The 19,759-nt window shown below is 41.9% G+C and overlaps 1 protein-coding gene across 1 annotated transcript in view; it reads right to left on the bottom strand.

The window, feature by feature from the left end:
* BEAN1 (brain expressed associated with NEDD4 1) overlaps positions 1-4,477 on the bottom strand; it is a 62,013-nt gene extending 57,536 nt beyond the window's left edge. The window contains exons 1-2 of the mRNA XM_075434143.1: positions 4,387-4,477; positions 3,356-3,430 (exon numbers count right to left, since the gene is read on the bottom strand). Coding sequence (XP_075290258.1) covers positions 3,356-3,430; positions 4,387-4,417 — 106 coding nt within the window. The 5' untranslated portion in view covers positions 4,418-4,477. The remainder of the gene's footprint in view (positions 1-3,355; positions 3,431-4,386) is intronic.
* Positions 4,478-19,759: the final 15,282 nt, after the last annotated feature.

Here is a 19,759-nt window from a genome sequence, read left to right as displayed (position 1 = left end):
TTTCCTTGTTTATGAGTAGAAGTTTGTTCAGGCTTCCACTGTCGTCCCAGGGTCTCAGAGCAGAGCTAGCAGTGCTGCAGTCAGTGGCAGCCCAGCTGGCAGCCATCTGTGCTGCTGCTGCCTGTGAGCCCAATGCTGAACCCAAAGCACCTACTCAAGGGCCTACCGGTTTTAGGATGAGGATCTTCTGCACTTTGTAGCAAGTATGTCCCTGTGCCTGGCTTAGGTGGGTTTTCATGCAGAAAGAGGACAGCGCCACAGTAAAAGTGCTTTTGTTCCTTCTTGATTTTGTGAGATTAATTCTGTTTCGTAAGACTAAGGTTGTATGATCTGTAATGGTTATAACGCAGGAGTCTTAACCTGGATTTTAAAATGCTGTCTGCATATTTTATAGTTTTGTTTGTCACGATTCAGGCATCCAAACGAACCTTTTGTATATCTCTGCACATACCTTGTGCTCTTAGATGTAACAGCAGAGACATATTTCAATAAGGTTATCATAAAGATTTACTAATATTTAAATACTTAACTATATACTCACTTAATAGTTGTAAAATAACTATCTTTTCATAATAGCTGATATGTATTGGCAATCTGGATAACTGACTGAAAAATCACTTTATTTGTTTGCTTTTACCTGTGCTTAAAATCATCTTCAGAGGTGAATCTCAGAACTGCTGAGGTGGAGGTGGAGGTGGAGGAGGCAGCACCGTGCAGTAAGGGAAGGCAGTTTGGGCAGAACCGTTTGTCTGCCTTTTTACTTCTCTGACAGTTTTGGGCCCCCTTCATTTAAGTATTAGTGACTGAAGTTCATGACTGCTGATTAATAATGATTGATACTCATTGTCATCAATATTTTCTAGAGATAATGTTGACTTTTTAGTTTAAAAAACAAATATACATACCTGACCAACAGCTAAAAATGCTTTGCAAAGAAAAGTCAATGTTTCTCTCAAAAAGAAACATCTGAAGCAACAAAGCTAATAGCAAACTTTCTTTTCAGTCAGAAAGTTCCATTAAACGCTGGAACTGTCAGCCCGCCTTGGTGCTGCGTGGTTGGAGTCACACAGCTCCATTCCGGAGTATTAACTTGCCTGGACTTGGCTTTACCCCTTTGTCCTGTACCGGAGCAGCACTCTTGAGGCACAGCTGACTCTGTATGAGAAGAGCTGCAGTCCTGCTCCTAGGCCTTTGCACTTGCTTAGGCAATTCAGCGTTGGGAGAGTGAACAGGTCTAGTACCTGGCATACGTGAATTCTGTATAGCTGAAGAACCTGCTATGTAGTCTCCTCCCTGTAGTACATAGTAACACCCAGGGATAACTCCGGTCTCTTTCCATGTTCACTATAAAAGCATAATACAAGCCCTGGTTTTGAGTTGGGTTTGGGTGGGGTTTTTTTTTTGCTAATACCCACCTGCTATTGCATTAATGTTATCTGTTACTGTCAGTAGAACATTTCACCGTCTAGGCATTACAGTAATTACACATGATAGGCCTTGCGTCGAAGGCCAGAGTAGTGGGCCTGGCTGAACTGTGCTCAGTTAGGGCCAAAGCAAAACAAAAACACTGTCTTAAGAACACTTAATTTTGAAGAGAGATGGGCACCCATTTGAAAATTAGGGCAATACTCAGACTACTCTGAACTGTGTTTGCTGCAACACTTCTATTACAAAACCCCGCTAATCTAAAGTTAATGCAATACAAAGTTCTCCTGCCATGAAGAAGTGGGCTCTCTGGGAGGGACAATGGCAGGGAAAATTCTGAGCTTAAAGGGTCAAGGAACAGGAAAGCGAAGAATGGATAAGAAATTATGTTCATCTGATATGAATCCCCAACCTAAACAGATACTGGCCACAGATGTAATGAAGTGCTGTGAAATAATGTATATCATTTCATGTATATAATGTAAAACCAACAGTTCTGTGCAAAAATAATCTAAACAGTATTTTTGCAATATTAACCTGTAACAACATGAGCTCATTACAAGTATCTTTTTGCCATGTCTACAGGCAATTCACTAATAAATGAGTAACTGCCACATGTAGCTATGGTAATGTAAGCATTTACAATTTCCTGTCATTTTTGTATTGTTATTATGTATTTTCTATGCCTTAGGTGATGCCAGTTGGTCATCCATTAGGTAGCCAAAGGGTGAACAATTTTAATCAGCAGCTACTAATTTTGCCCTTGCTCTTGAGCCCAACTTTAACATGTTTTTTTCTAGGAGTTGCAGGGATTACCAGGCAATCTGAAAGACAACACTTTACATTTACTTGGTTTTGCACTGTCTTCAGCTTTACCAACCAAAAGCTGCTTGTTGTTACCAAAGTTATCATAGAGCTAGATCCTACAAATACCTAGTGTGGACACGAGCTGGTCTTGACGCTATAAATAATTTCTCCAAGCTGGTAGGTTGTGGCAGCAAACGTTAAGCTTGATAATATTTCTAGTCTGTGAATGATAGTAGCTGCCTGACTGTTGTTCCTTTATGCATGTTCCAAAGTAAGAATGATAAATTTTTGACTCTTCTTTCTTTAAACTTCAGGTTTAATTGTACAATTTCTCACCCATGATGGGCATCTTAACTTGAAAGTTGTTACTGTCATAATCTATTTACAACATTTCCGCATGGCTCTTCTTGACCTGCAGCACTTGCTCTGAGAGATACCTTGGCTGTTTTCATTGTTGTGTAGATATTTTTATCATTTTGCATTCTTTCATCTAAGAGATTGAACATGCTACTTTGATTCCCTGCATACATGTAGTTTTCTGCCAAAATAGGAACAGTGACACGAGCAGAATGGGCTCCTATGTTTTATTTCCTTTTCAAAACACTTTTGTGTAATAACTACAAAAGTCAGTCATAAAAAGGAGAGTGTAAGGAAGTAAAATGTCAGGAATTGTTTTATTTCAATGACTGGAAGTAATTTTTAGCCACATTTATTTCACTAGTGAGTGCCAAAATGATATAAATTTTGACGGATGTCAGTGCGCTCAATTTGTAAACCAGTTTTAGCAGCTACGTGCTAATTTGTTGTGGGAAAAAATGCTGAAAAAGAGAATTTTTTTTTTTTTTTTTAAAAAAGGAACTATTGAAATACTTGTACCTGGCACTAAATTTTATGATCCTCTATTTCACGCAATTTTCACTCATTTCTGTGAGTTTTGTCTGTGCAAAGACCACACAGTTGAGTCCACTTCTGTTAACTCAGTTGTTTTCTTAGTCAGGAAGCTCCTTGCTTTTTCATGGATTGATGTTTATCTGCTAGAGGACTTTAAATATAATATTCCTACAGCTGTACATGACTGCAAGGCATGCCATTAATGCAGTTAAAAAAAAAAAAGACTACTTACAGAGATTGGAATAATTGCTGCCTATTCCAATACGGATGGAGCTTCCAGAGATGAGAGGAAGATGGAAGAAAAGAACTAAGGAGGGAAAAATGGAGAAAAAGGGTCTTTAATAGTGGTTTGGTTTTTTTTGCAGCCAGATGTCAGTTGAAGACACGGGGTGCTGTTAATGTGCACCCACTCTCTCTGGGGCAGGATTACGTTTCAGATTCTGAATATATGCACAGATGTAGCTTGAATGGGGGGGAAAAACCAAACAAGTCACTGCTTCATACTTCCAGGAATCACTCCAGCTGAGGAAACGGGACTTTCATGCCTCTTAGATTCAAAAACCCCAGGTATGAACAACAAGATGTTATATAAATACGCTAATTATTGTTAAGTCATTCACCAGCCTCTGAAACGGGCACCTACCATTGTAAAATAAAGTAACTGTTTCCTCATTTGTTTAAGTGCATCTCGAATGTATTAGGCGGGTGTGTGTCAAACTGGGTTAGAACAAATGTATTCTAAAATTTGCTACACACACTCCCCCTATCCATTTAAGCTTTAATATTTATAACTTGCACTTCAAAGATTTACACTTGCAGGCAACAAAACGCACACGGGTAAAACGCGCCCTCAATCCCAAACCGTGTCGGTTTCTGGCATCGCAGGGCTCGCTGGCTGCTGCGGGCGCACCCAGGACCGGAGCCCGGGCGGGCGGCAGCCGGCGGCGGCACAGCCCCGGCGCGGGGCTCGCACCCACCCGGGGCCGCGCCCGGCTCCTGCCCTCGCTCGTCCCCCGCCGCTGGTTCTCCCCTCCCGCCGCCACGCTCACCGCCCCCGCCCCCCCCGGCCTGGCGCCGCGCTGGGGGGCACAGCCCCGGGGGGGGGAGGGGGGTACCGAGGAACAGAAAGTTTCCGCGGACAGACACCCCCAGGGCAGGGTCCCGCCCGGCTGCGGGCCGCCCCCCGCCCCGCCGGGCCCTCCGCTGCCGCCCGCGTCAGGGGCGGGCGTACCGCACGGCGCCCGCCGCCTCCGCGCCGCTTACCCCAGCACGCAGCGGCGGCCGTCGTCTCCATGCGCCTCCGCCCCGGCGGCCAGGCGGGCGCAGCCGCCGCCGGCAGACGCGCCCCGCCGCCTCCTCCTGCGCGCGGGGCCGGGGGGGCGGCGGCGCCTGGACGGGCGGAGGGCGGGGGCGGGCGGGCGACCTCCGCCCCGCGGGGGCCGGCCGCGGCTCCCCCTGCCCTGCCCTGCCCTGCCCGCAGCCGCGGCGGGGAAGGACGAAGCCGGGGCGGCCCGGACGGAGGGGAGCGGGGCCCGGAGGCGCGGGGCCGGCGCAGGCCGCGCGGCGGGCCGGGGTGCGAGGGACTGCGCGTGCGGGGGGGGCTGACCCGGCCCGGACGGGCTCCTCAGCTCCCGGGGCCTGGCGTGACCCCGGCCCCGGTCCTTCCCCTCGCTGCTGCGGCCCCTGGGGAAGGGGAAGGGCTAGGGACGCGGCGGGGATCTGCAGCTTGGGTCGGGAGCTGTGGGCGGATAACGGCGCTTGGAAGCCGGGTCCGGCCCGGCGGTTTGGCCACACGGGAGGGGACTGCCCGGGCATAAACCCGCGGGGGTGGACGGGATGAGCTGAGCAGAGCAGGGGAAATAAATCCCGGTGGCTGGGTGGGGGCCGGGAGAGGAATGTAGTCCGACGGAGAGCTAAAACCACCTTACAGTAGTGAGATCTACTTGTTACCAGGGTTCCTGGGAATGCTTCTCATCGCGAATGATAAATGCCCTAGTGCTAGAGACAGAGAAAACAGAGTTGCAGCGAGTGCTGAACCATATGAGCTTTCATAATTGGTTGTTTACCTCTGAGAAAAGCCTGTCATGAGCTGCCTAGGTAAAGAATGTGAGAAATAAGGCCCTTTTTGGCATGTCCTGTCAGCAGTTTGGATTTTTTTAGGAACCAGGTTACCTTGGCAGTTTCTTTCTCCTGTGCACACATTAGCCCTGCAGGTACTTGCAGAGTGGTCCCATTGGTGCTGTGTGTGAGGGAGGGAAATGGAAATGGATGCTCTGCCAGTATGTAGGCAGCCGCCTTTACTTCCCTGCTCTGGGTGGCTTTGTAGTCCCGTTAGCAAGTTCTCTCGCAGTGGAGCAACTGTAGTGTCAGTATCTAGGCTGTTTAATTTGTCTTTGATTCAGTAGTGATGCATTCAGAGTTGTAATGAAGTTTGGGGTGGATGTAAAGCTTGGGAACTCTCTGGTCTTTCTGTAAAAAGTTTCCTGCTATCATTGATCACTTTTTTTTCTTTTCTTTTTGAAATCCAACCATTAAGCAAGTCTGAGGCAGTTGAAATGAAGGTTTACAAGAGATGTAAAAGTACATTCCGTCATGACTCAGGGATTCCTGCACCTTTTGCCAAAACTATAGTACTTTCGTTCTTAATTAACACATCCCTACCTTAAAATCCCTCAAAACGCTGCTGCAGAAGTTATCTCGTGATTAATTTCTTCACTATTTGACTGCTTGAAAGACTCTATCATTTCAATAAATGGAAACTTTATGGCTTCGTTTTAGGCCTCTGTTGTTTAGTTAAGGCGTGGAGGTGTGAATCTATATATGCATCAGGAACGCTGATTTTCTGTGTGTTGTTTTCCTGGATGTGTGCCCCCTTGGCCTCCTTTTGGATGTGAACAGTCAAATACGCGTGTATTGCTGTACTTTATTAAAATATTTTCTCAACTTTAAATTTTAGGAATTTCTAATGTTTAGCACTTCTGCACATTTTGGTGATGGCATCTTTCTCAGATGGCGCCTTACGTTTAGCCGTAGAATCAGTATGAACTTTAGTCCTGGCAGACTGGGAGTCTTAGGCTTGACTGAAAAATCTGCACTTAGACAATTGCATGAGCTTGCAAACTGTGGAAAATATGGAGGCCTTAGTAACTGACTTTGACTGCGGGGGAATTGCTCGCTGTTTGGTAATTTTGAAAAAAATCCCTATCTTAGCCTGGCTTTAGACCCCTTTTTGTGACAGTCTGGTCCTTTATCTCCAGCAGGAATTGCAGCTGCTTCTGAGGCAGAGGACGTTTGTTTCTGGGTCAGACAACACAATGTACAACATATGATCCATCAAAGCTCGCAGAAACATCGTCACAGTTAACAATAACTTTCTTGGTACTTCCCAATACTCGACATGCTCATCTTGAATCTACTTAAATGTTGTAGATTTTCCTCACCCCACTAATTTTCAGATCTGCATCACATGCATATGGAGATGGGGCAGTTTTTTATCCTTTTATCCTGTGTGGTTTTCAGCTTTTACGGGTTCCTGTTTTTCTCCTTCAGCTGTACACCTGAATGAAACCTGGAAGTGTTGCAGAATTCAGGCCAGACTCTAGGTTACGCACTTAGTGCAGCACCTCGTCAGTGATCTGTTGTGTCAGGGTGATCTTACGGATAGTTCACACTGTTGGTTTCCTTTACTTGCGTCTGCTTTTCTGTCTTAGTGAAATAGATTTGTATTAAATAAAATTTTCTGTAAATAAATGATTTATTAGATAGGAGATTGCTTATGGACTGCATTTGGGAGAGCTGGAACAAAGATAAAAAATATTCAGAATTTGTGCTGCTTGTATCTGTTTACATTGGGTGAGCTTATCTTTCTCATAACATCACAAAACAAGGAGGACCAAAGCAGCATCTGTCTCTGGTGGTTTACAGCCTGTGTGTCCAGTCTGAATGCTGCCACTTTCTCAAGAAAGTTTTTTCCCAGCCTGTAGAAGTAGGGAGCGCGACTGGCTAGCAGCTCAAGTACATTTAGGTAAAATTTGGGATGGCATTCCTTATGGATGGAACTGCACAAAGTTGCTGTCCTTGGTGGGTGTTTTCCAATTTCCCAGTAAGGGGAAATCACTGAGAAACCCTTGCTGAAGACAGATAATTTTATTCTTGGATGATTTTACATGTTCTTCAATCTAGGGATTTCATTATAGAATTGTACCGTTAATACAGTTTGCTGAAGTGACAGCCCTCCTCAGCTCAGCTTACTGTCTCCTGTGGTTTCATTTGAGATTCTTGGAGCTCAGCGCTGAGCTGATGGTGAAGTGTGGTAGCTGCTATGCTCCCTGTGTGGACTTTTTGTGACAGCAAATTTTTGCAATGCAAAATATATTTTATTGCTATAATGAGGTCTCTTTTTGACTGATAATTTTTAGGTATTAGTAACAAGACGTTTGGGGGATACTGTTCATCACATTTTTTTTTAATGCAAAAGCTGGTAATGAAACGAATGACAGAATTAGTCTTAGATAAAATGCCTCAGGATGAGCAAAATTGATTTATCGTTGTTTATGGGAACAGGAAAGTGTTTTCTGTGTAGAAGATTTTGTGCCTTGTCGATTGTAATAGCACTGATCTAGTAGCAGTGGGGTTTCGTCAGTGATAGCTGCCGTAGGCGTCCCATCACCAAATGTGTGCAGATCTGTTTGACTTCACATTACTTGGCCAGGTCTGACGCCAGCTCAGCTAGCCCTGCACCTGCGCTGGACCAGCAGTGCCAGGCATTCCCAGTGCTCTGCTGTTTCTGGGCAAGCTGATCTCTCCAGGCCCTGGGCTAACGTCGTACCTTGCTGGGAGTTTCCACTGTGTGGTGGACCAGGCTGTATAAATCTGTGCTTGCCGCTGAAAACAGAGAGGTCAGGAAAAGAGGGACTGGAATTTGATGGGAGCATCTCACACTTTCGTAGCTCGCTGTGTTCCAAAATGTAATAAAAAGCATCTTTTGAAGGAAAATTTCTCAAATTATTCTCTCTTGAAAAAACACAGATGTTCTTTCTGCTTTCTCAAAAATTTACTTAAAATATGAAAAAAGACAGTTATTTTCGCATGGTGAGTCCTAATGCCTAACTTTTATTTTCAACTGAATTTTTGTGAAAAGCCTAAAAATTTTTGAAACAGTTTTTCAGGTATTTTTAATGTCATTTTCAATTAAAGAATGGAGAAGCAGTACAAACTTGATATTCATAGGCATAAATTTGGGCATTAATTGTTTTTTGCCGTCTTTGCTCCCATCATTGAGTTGAAGACGTTTCCCTTTGATATCACAGAGCTGTGGAACAGTGTAGGTTGGAAGGGGCTTCTGGAGGTCACCATGTTCATCCTCTGTCTAAAAGCAGATCCAATTAGAGGAGGTTGTCCAGAGCCTTGTCCAGTTCAGTCATGGGTGTCTCCAAGGTGGGAGACTCAAATTTCTTTGGCTCCTATTCCTATGATAACTATGCTCGCGGTGAATTTTTTTTCCTGATATATAATCCACATTGTCCTTGTTATAACAGGTATCGATGGCCTCTTGCCATTGTATCTCCAGAGAGAGTCTGTCGCCATCTTCTCTACGTCCTTCTGATGTGTAGCTGAAGGCAGCAATGAGATTGCCCCAAGCCTTCTCCAGGTTGAAAAGTCCAGTATGCTCCGTCTCTCCTTGTACAGAGACGTTCCAGTCCCGTAATCATCTTGGTTACCCTCCGTTGGGCTCACTCCAGTGTGTCCACGTCTGTCTTGCATTGGGCAGCCCAGAGGTGCCCGTAATGCTCCAGAGGTGGTCTCTCAGGTGCTGAATTGAGGAGAACAGTATCACTTCAGTAGAAGGGCAGGAATCAGATAAGTACTTTTGCAAATCATTTCTCTTAAGTGATTTTTTTGATTCAGCTTCGGTTTCTTTTTCTCTCAGGAGAGAGATCATGTGTTTGTATTGGAACCTGCTTCAATGACCTGAGCCACTTCTGAAGAGTGTTTTGGAAAGTCTTTTTTCTGTTAAATAACCAGTTTCATGCTGAGCTCATTTCCGGAAGTAAAGACCCTTTTAAAGTTCAGCGTAACGGATATAAGCAATGTATATTTTTGATGCTGTTGCAATATATGTTGTTTGATGTTGAGTACTGTGCTTACAATTGATGAGCCCACTTGCTGCAGAATTTAAATGGAGGAGAAGCAGCGCTGGCTGATTTCAGGTTCAAAGCAACTCCTGTTTGCCTTATGCAAGGAATTGTTTCCCTGCCTATGGGCTGCTTGCGTGAGTATAGTGAGTAGGATCAGCCTCCCATGGGCGAGGATTTTACTTTATTTTAAATGGGAGAGTCTGAGATATTACATGCATATTGTAGCTTGCATTTTAGCACAACTGCTGTATAATTCCCTTTGTTCAGGCCAGTCTGCATGTGATACTTTTGGATTTCTTATACCAGTCCCCACATTTAACTTTCCTCATTTTGTTTTTTTTTTCCATTTTTATTCTGTCTTTCAAGCAGGGGTAATGGGAAGCAATGAAATCAGTTACGGTTTTGAGATCTGTTGCGAATGGAATTCCTGAAGGGTTAGGATGGGTGGTAGGATTTTAAAATTAGTTTGTTTATTTAATATTCACTACGTCACATTTCTAAGAAATCTGAGGGTGAAGATAATTTTCAGTTTTCAGGCTAGCAATTTACAAGCAATGGATTTGAATATGATCAAAGTAAAATGAATTCCCAGCGAGATCCTAAAGATTTTTTTTAGTTTGGACATATTGTAGAATTACTAACAAAAGGAAATTCCTCTCTGCTATAAGTTATTTTAATGAAAAGGATGGAATTTTAAATGTATGGAGTTACAGTATAATATTTTTCAGCTAGCATTTATAGGACAGGTAAATGTATTTTGAAAAATATTTTCTAGAGGTTTAAATCAAATGTTTTAGTTCTTTAGGCATAAAATCTGTCAAGAGGAAAAATCATTTTAAATTATTAATACAGACGAAATTTATAAATAAAAAATACTTCACAGCAGCACCAAGGCCCAAAGGCAGAAGTCGTGTTCTTTTACATGCTGTGGGAAGAAATGAGATCTAGAATGAAGAGGCTCTTCATTCTATAGTTGCTACATCAAGAAACTATTCTGTAGGAATTTTATGTCATGTCCAAATTCTCAGAGGCTATTTTTCTGATTTTTAAAGCTACCAACTGTCTTTTTCTGTGAAACAAAAGATGCTCTTAGGCTTTGGAATGGGGCCAGATTTAGTTTCTTATTTATTTACCTGCTTGCAGACTTTGAGGAAGATAGTGAATTATACTGTTGTTACCTTCTGCACATACATATTTTTTTGAATATGTATGTACACGTGGGGAAATAATTGGGTCCAAGGTTATTATTGAAAAGCTGATAGTATTTCCCCTAACTGTCTGTCTGTGGTTTCAGTCTTCCAGATGCCAAATGAGTTAATGTTTTAGGATGTAGAATGGAAAATTTGATCTCAGTGTTCCTTCCCCTCTCAATCTGTGACTCCTTAATTAAATTTGTAGTTAATTATGCAAGTTATTTTGTGTTGACCTTTCAAGGACCTTAAAGCATTTGACAGTGAATGCAGAGCCTCAGTGTTTGTTTCCATGAGTCTTTGTAGGAGTTTATCATAAATTCTAATGATACTTTTGGAATTAAAGATGGACAGTGGATTACTAACAAATAAGAACATATGTGTCCCTGACAAAAATACGTAAACAGAAATACTGAATTATGTCATACGCAGCATTTAAAATTAGGTGACACTACTACCACCAGTAATAATAATAATTCTGCATGTCAAAATATTACAAAACCAAATACCAGTACAGTGTTGTAGGTCCACTCTTTGACAGATATCCTCCTTGGTGCTAAAAATCTTGCATTTGGATGATCAGATCCACTTGGTATTCCCATGAAACACTGATACCTGTTCCTAAGGTGAGGGCTGTCTGTGGTCGTGTGCGGAACCATACGTGAAAGCTGGTTCCTTGATGCGGAGGCCACGTCCTGTACAGGCAGACCTCGGCTGAGGCTCAGAGCCCGTGCGCGTCAGATGCCATGGGAAGGAGAGAAGAAAAGTGAAATGAAAGAAAGCCTCATGCTACAGACTGGTTTCTTGACTATTTAAAAGCTTATTGGTCAGTGTAACCCTCGTGGAGGTTAGGAGTTTTATGATTTATTTCTTATTTTTTACAGATGGATGCAGAAGTAAAGGATTTGTCATTTACAATCAGTAATCTTTTTAAAGGAGGCTTTTGCTAGAGAGCTCTTGGGGAAGAAAGGTGTACCCTGCAGTGTTGTTAGTGTAGGCAGGCATATGAATGTAGCAATGCATTTGCTAATCTAAAACACAAGTACAAATGAGAAGAAGCCAGTATGGCAGCAGAAGAAAATAGATATGTGACCAAAAATGGATTTTATCTTTCTGAAACTGTTGTGTACTAGCAAGAAATACTTAGTGCACCTTGGTGAAGTACAAACCTTGTAACTCATTGTCTTTTGTGTTTTACCAATGAATACACAAACCAGTATCTCTTGATTTTATTACTGTTTTATTTATGAAGTGTTTTAAGAATCTGTAGGACCTCTGGAAGATAGTAAAAAATTTATAAATATGCAAAGGTGCAAAGTTCCTCACTGGAACTGTGAATGTTTTTCATGATAGTAAGGAAGAGTTGCAGACAGGAGATCAAAATGCTTGGGGACGTGCCCTCAGGCTCATGAAAGCCTTGTGCTACTTGGACCTGGTTTCACTGACACTGTGCATGCAAAAATGAGAGTAAAATAAGGCCCTGGAAGTGGTGCTTGGTCTTATGTAGTGGTGAGGCTCCTGCCTGAGAGGAATTGCTGTGAGAAGCAGAAACCAGTGACAGAAAAGAACTTGTACAGAGGATAATTCAAATGCAACCTGATTTTATATGAAACATTAAATAGAAATCTATCAGCAACCTCCAGGTTGTGCTTCTCCCTGTATCCTGACGGACTGGTACCACTTATGAAGTGAGACATATTTTTTTTATAAACTATTAATAGTTAAAGTAAGGATGTAACATATTCTCTTGTTTAATAGTTTTAACCTGTGGAAATAAATATGCAGTAGGATAAGCAAACTGGCAATTAATTTAAAACCTGGAGAGCAGAGAAGTTCACTTGCTAGGAAGAGCAGCACAGTGAGAAATGATTTGGAGAGATGGGAAACCAGGGCAGTTAAGTGGCTTATGCAGTTCATTTGCAGAGAAATGTAAGGTGAGCTTGGGGACAAAAGGAACAGAGCAAAGCAAAGAGAAAGGAATGGACCCTGAGGATTTTACAATACAAAAAGATTGTACTGGGGTTTAGGATAAAACTGCCTCTGACAGCTTGGACATGGTGTTTAATGCAGTGGAAAGAGCAAACAATAGTGTGGCACAAACTAGTGAAAAGATATCAAAAAGAAATCAGATGAACACAGTTCCTGCAGCACTTGAAAGGTTGCTGAGTGAGACCACATTTAAGAGATCAGCTGCATCAATTTCTAGCCAGCCTTTGTGTATCCTTTTGACAGAACAAGGTATTCTCAAAATTGTGGATAAAATTATAAAGGAGCAGTTGTGAATGACCACTCTAAGATATAGGTGAGCAAAAGCCAGTACAACTGGCTACTATCTGAAGAGGGAAATTACGATTAAATGTCAGTGGAGAAAACAGAAAGGAACTGAAGGGAGAGGAAGCCACGGGCTGCTTGAGCTAGTGACTTGTAATCACGAAGGACACTTTTGTGTTCCTTAGCACTTAAAAGGACAATTGACTTTTATGAAAAGCCCAATAGAAAAAATGAAATGGTACAAACACGTGCACCCGAGTTGTGTCTCTGCCACTCTTACTCTCATTATTTTATATTGCAAGCTGGACAGATGAGTGTGGCTTTGTTATTAATCCAAATTTGCTTCAAGGTTAACTGAAAATGTACTGACAGTCAGAAGCCAAAGAAAGCAAAGGGCAGCTAGGGTTTATTGGGGCTTTTTTGGTTGTTAGCTTTAAAATTGACTTTTTTTTTAAATTCAGTATATGCTTTGTACTTTATTATTTGGAATGGGTTAGTATTTTAGGGACTCCTTTATTCAGACTGGTGAAAGTTATTGTCAGTAACTAGCTGTCATTAAGGATTATAAGTATACGTATGAACATAGTGTGCAGATTCTGACCTTAGTGTCAATTAGCTCCAATCCTACTTTGTCTCAGAGGTTTAACAAAAAAACAGGTCCCAAGGTAGCAGGGGTCTACACAGTGTTCCAAGATGAGCATCTGTTAAATACTGTAAATGAAGTATTCAGTTTACCCTAACAGGCTTCCGAAATGAGCCTCATTGTCATGGCTTGTTGAAAGGTTACTTCATTTCTGGAATTCTTGGCTGCATAAATCTTTTTTTTTTCTTTATGATCCAGCACTTAGCTTTTCAGATCTGCTACTCAACAATGTAAGCAAATGCACTAGGAAAAAAAAGCTGTTATCCCAAATGCCTGTTTTTTTCCTTTCAGATCATCTGGCATCAGAAACAAGGATGTGATCCAGTGTTGACATGACTAGGAGCGTAGGGCACAGTAATATGGCATTTACTCATGCATTTCCGTTCCATAGCATGAATTTGATTCTGATACCTTACCTGGATCTCTTCTGAACAAATGAAGCTTGGCTGTGAGGAAAAGTAACAAGGGCAAATCCTGTATCCTCGCCTTCATTTTAGGTTTTTCACTAGCACTAGTAATATTTTAGCTATTGTATATCTAAAAGGCCTTTGGTCTTGGGAGCTTGAGGATGGTTGTCTTGGTAGAACAAAAAACAGTCCAACAATACAGATGTGAGGGATGTGGAAAGAAATTCTGTTTCTTTCTGTTTTCTCTCCGCGTTGCCTCCCCTGGTATTTCCCCAGGCTGTGTGTACTGGCGGTGGCTGCAGCTGCACAGCTGAGTACAGGCTTGTGAGTGGTGCCTTCAGTCAGCATCCCCAGTCAGCATTGTTGTCTTTTCCACTGGTGGTTAGCTGTGTTTAAGAATATGAGCATAGAGAGGGAACAAAACTAAATGAAATCATAGTATGAACTGCTAATTTCCAAGGTAATCTAAAACTACCTCACAGTATTCCCTGCCTGTGCAAAAAAAACGCTCAAGAGCCAATTTTATTATTTCTGAGAGTAAGTCACCTTCGCTCAACCCATCAATACAGAGGAAAAGGACTCAACCTGTGCTGTCTTCTGCTTCTAGATACTGTGTGAGACACTGTAAATAAGTCTGAGAGTCAGGTTTCTTTTTTTAAAAAAAACAACACAATTATTCAGGCTTTGGAATATATCGAGAAGGTCGAGTCTTGCTTATTCTGGGGCACTTGGATTGTTGATACCACCCAAGTAACTGCAAGGGTTTTTACAGTGACACACCAAGAACTACTGCATTTTACCAAATCAGGTTCTGAAGGGTAAGCTAGTGTGTTCATCTGCGTACCGTGTGTTGGTGATTTCTTTGTATCCGTGCTCACTACGGATGATGTGAAACTCCAGGTTCAACTCCTGTTTGACGTTGGGCTTGTAGAGTATTGTGGCAGTATTTAGGGGATAGTGACAACAGGAATGTGAATTGTAAACTGATTTCAGTGCCATCTGCTGTATTTTAGCTGCAACCGCTGCTGTGTGGTGAATGAATGAAGACCAAGTATAGCTGGTGCACAGGGAAATGTAAATCCTGTTGTGTTCAGAAGAAGTTTTTTATACAGTGGTAGACTTTGGTATTTTCTACATAATAAATTCATTGCATGTCAATCTTTTAAGTAATATCTATGACCAAAATGAAGATAACACAATGATTTTACTAATAAAGTAAGAGTCAAGACCAAAGCCAAATAGCTATACCATTGAAAAGATTTATTTATATTTTTATATATATATTTATGTATGACGTCTGCTACCAGATTGTGAGATAATCACTATGGAGCAATTGTAGCAGATTGTGCCACCAGAAAGATTGGTTGTAAACTCCCAAGATTTAAGAAGGGAAGAGAACAAGTGGATTTTGAAGTTCCAGATGCATTTGCTGTCCTGACAAGGAAAATGCATTTCTTGTCTTCTAAATACAACAAACGTTAGTAACGAGAAAGAATAAATACAGATAGTGCAGTGTCAATTTGTCTAGCCAGTTTCCAGTGACCACACTTTAAAATGGAAGAACGTCTCCCCTCTGCTCTGAAATGTCGTATTAAATTGACAAAGATATTCCCATGATAACTGTCCAGAAAGTAGCTGGTATCACTATTCTAACTGCTGCCTTTTGTTGATTTACTGTTATTTTGGCAACATAAAAGCTAATGCCGGCTGACACACATGTGCATCTGGCATGGAAAATACTGATTAAAAATTCAGTGATGAGGCTTGATATCCAAGTCAAAATGAGAAAAAATATCTCTGGATATATAGTGAGCCTGTCTCTGAGAAAGAAGAAAGGTATGAAGAGAGTTGGTGCATGCTATAAAAAGATAGGAAGCCGTTGTCTATGCTTTATATATGCTGAGATAACATTCCTGGCAGTGGCAGTGATAGCAGAGTGACCATAGGTGTTGCTCTCTCTTCTCGTGCACCCGCCTGAGAAGTACGCGTGTGGACTACAACACGGTTGTTGCCCAGAGTCCAGCAGGGAAGCCTTCTCGCATTGTAGAGTCGGTGAGACTGTGCTGTTGGTGGAGCATCGAGGCAGGTCTTTCCCTGAACACTGCTCATTCTTTGGCGTTTAGTTTAAGTCCCAGGTGAAGCAGGGAGAGTGCAGCCGAATCACAGTGACATTATTATGTACCCTGAGTGCTTCTCAGGGTGCAGATACTTCCTGCTTCACTGAAATCTTCAGAAAGTGTGTGCACATCGACTGTGAAGATACTAGAATGCATTATCAAAACAATAAATTTAATGTGTGAAATGATCACGTATTCAGTAAAAAGCACTAGGGAGGTACATTATTTAACACACTGCCTCATGATGGTGTTTAGTCTGGAGCTAAACAGAGCTTCAGTTGTGATTATATATGTGCTTTACCTATGGGGCTCCCATAAATGGATTTTAAAGCCATGCTGAGGACAGTGTTATTACACTGGTATTCTGTTACTTTCAAAATCATTTTGTTTGTGACAATGTGAACTGACAACAAAATGAAAATGTGTCCCACCCACTTAGGGTTTTTTGTACATGCTCTTCCTTTCTTTTCCCTTTAGTTGCCCCATGTGAGGGACTTGATGTAGATCTTACACTTACTAGAAACCACTATCCAGCTGCATTTAAATTACTGCAGATGTAAGCCTGGGGGGCAGGAGCTCCAAAATGAGGGAGAGTGAAGAAGAGCACTCCTTTTATTGATGGAAAGGGATTAGTGTTGCTGTGAGAAGACTTATTTACAGAGTCTGTCTAACCCGAAGTGGCTCTTGGGCAGGCTGTACACGGACTTGGATTTGGGAACCACATGGTGCTTCCCTAGAAGGTGGTGTAATCTTTGTGGATGAAATGGGCACGAGAGATAGGGAAACCCAGGGAGACCAGGCATATCACTGCCATTATTTATGTGGGCTTGCATGCGACTTGAGAAGCTTACACAAGGTACAGTAACAGTATACCTTTATGTCTGACATTTAATATACGTAAAGACAGCCAAGCCCAGTTAATTCACTCAGAAATTCTTATTCAAGTGATCAGTTTATGAAAATTATCTTCCTGCCATTGAATGGAATTAATTGCTAATGCAAAAAAAGGGATGTAACGAGACACAAGACAATATAAGCTGTCATATGAATAATGTATTTTTACTATATTTTGTTAAGAAAAATTCAGGTGATCCCATCTTATTTATTCCTTAGAGAAGTATAGGCCTACAGTCATTACCTATGCTTTTGAATACTTTATTAAAAAGTAAGTAATCAGTTGAGCAAATATTCTGCCATTATTTGACAGATCATTAGGCTGTTACGTGAAAAACAGGATTACTCATAAGAAAAATCAGAATCCTAGGGAAGCTGTAGCTAGAGATGGGGTTAAGCAAAATGTCTTAATATTTAAACATAGTATTAGAGGCTGAGGAAAAATGGCAGACAATTGATAATAACATTTGTATACAAATTGGCTTAGATCATGTCTCATCATTGAAGATGAATCAGTCTGAACCTTAAAGATGACTGACACTGAATAGATATGCTCTTTGCAGGGCAAATTTGTGCTGTGATGCTCTGTTCTTTTACAGTACGTACTGCTGTCACTGACTTTTGTGAATTTTATGTAGACAGAGTAGGCTTGGTTTCCCTGTAGGCTCTATTGCCCTATCTTCGGTTGTAGAAAGTGTCTCTTTCTTGAGTGAGGTGACATGAAGTAGAATTGTAGAAAAACAAGGAAGATAGATAGGATTTTATGAATTTAGATAGGAACCTCGTGGTATTATTTGTAAAGATGTGGTGATGTGTGCGTGAGCGAATCATTTGGCAGGGTAAAGGTGTGACAGGAAGATGGGTTAGGGATCTTGTTTGGAAAAAGTGGGGATGTAAGGGGGCTTACAGAGTTCCTAGTTTGGGAAAGACAAATTTGAAGCTGAGCAAGTCCAAACTGTGTTCTAGAAGGAGATGCCTCTCATTCTTTTTTCGGCATCCCACTATCTGATGTCAGGGCTGGGAAAATTGTTTCTCTAGGTGACCCCCACTCATACTGTCTTATTTTTTCCTTTGCCTACTTCTGTAGAAATATCTAGTGGGTATTTCATTTTCTCAGGCTTCTTGGTAGGGTAAGTATTGCAGCTCTTTATTACCTAGCAGAAAAGAGTTACTTGGGTGCAGCGCAATCACATGCTCAGCATTCAATAAGAACCCTTCAGTTTCCTCAAATAAATGAGATATGTGAAAAAGATACGCTTATTTTAGATTGAGTGAAGCTCCTCTAAGCTGAATCTGAAAATCATAACTAACTGGATATGGCAGAAAAAAGGCGATTGTGCTCTCTAGACATAAGGGCAACTGATAGGTGGAACAGCAGAAAAAAATGTATTAAAATGAGTGCATTGGAAGGAATAAGATCAACTTCTATAATGTTTCCTGTGTTGCAAACCTGCTGTTGGAGCTTGAACTGTTCCCGTTACAGGAAAACATTATTGAAGGGACTTAGATAGCTTGCCTAGTAGAGCAGCATATAATACTATCGCCGTAATTAAGCTTTCACCAGCATTTCTATCATAAACATACCTTCAGGGTCCTATAACCCAGCTTTCAAATCTTTATTTGGTGCTTGCAGTATACCGTGCTGTGGTTTAATATTTGTCCAAAGATTATAATGTGGAACTGTGCTCGCATAGTGGTGGAGCCTGGTTCAGATCAGAGGCACTTAGAGCAATATATACGTTCCAGAGTCCTATGGACAATGTTGACTCTTTGCAGGCTGACCTGCCTGTGGGGAAATGGGCAGCTGAACATGTGGGTATAGGGAAATCACAGCGTTTGTGTTCAATAAGAGCCTTATCCCTGCATGTTTAAGTAGTTCTGCAGTGCGTGGAATAGTGCAGGAAAATCGCAGTGAACTGACAGTCACCATCCGATTCCTATTTCGTCTCCTCTGCTTGAGGAGGAATGTAATCTGCGCCAGTCCCTTTCTCTCCAGATGCAGTGTTGGAAAGTTTCTCAGAGTTAAGAGAATCCAACAGCCACTGAACGTGCATTAGCACATGTGGGTGGGCAGAAGTTTGGATCTGCAGTCGAAATACTTTGTCTGATAAGGGACCTAGAGAAGATTGCTAGTTCATTTCAGTGAGGAGAAGAAAGAGACTCAGTAAGCTTCAATTTCTGCACACTCTGGGTACTTAACAATGACTTGGGCAAGCATCCTCTTTATGAATATCCTGTCTTTTTTCAGAAAGCAAGGAAGCCTCCGGGAGACTTCATCTTCGAAAGACAGTATGCTAACAATACTCTCACAGCATGTGAATGCAAGGATGCTTTCCTGACCCACTGAAGGTGCTTAGCACTTTGTGCTGTTCCTGAGAATTGGTGGATATACACTTCAGTTTTCCTTCAGGACCTTGGTGCTATCAGCTTAGCTGCTCTGGAGTTCGGTCTCTCCCATCTCCTTTGGGATTAATACAGATATTTCTTATAAATAAATCTCCTTTGGGATTAATATAGATACTTCTTATGAATAAATAAGGCATAGTGTTCGTTCAGGGTTTTTGCTAGCCATAACCCCAGAGACTTAAACTGAAGTCTATAGAAATTCTGGACTAAAATTTGCTCATTACTGGGCTTCATATGAGTGCTGGTGTGTGAAGGCCTCTTCTTTCCTAGCAAAAAAGAAAAGTTTTGAGACATTGCCTCTTTAATACGGCCTGCTGTAAGCAAGTCTGAGACGAGTACCCTGTAAACGGTGCCTGTGTTACTGCGTGTTAGGGCCATGTCATAGCGATTCTTTTTAGTAGATTATGCAGCCACAGCTCCTATCGCTTCAGTGATGACCAGAAGTAGGTCCCATTTATAGTGATGCAGTTCTAGGAACCTTTGAGAAGCATCAGAATAAAATGCATACAGTGTAGAACCTTGATTGTGCATGTTACTTTTCGTTCTCTACCTCACTGGAGTCCAGTTTAGC

The sequence above is a fragment of the Opisthocomus hoazin genome, chromosome 12 (assembly GCF_030867145.1).
Source record: "Opisthocomus hoazin isolate bOpiHoa1 chromosome 12, bOpiHoa1.hap1, whole genome shotgun sequence".
In the NCBI taxonomy this organism is placed as follows: Eukaryota; Metazoa; Chordata; class Aves; order Opisthocomiformes; family Opisthocomidae; genus Opisthocomus; species Opisthocomus hoazin.
This window is presented reverse-complemented; position numbering and strand designations above follow the sequence as displayed.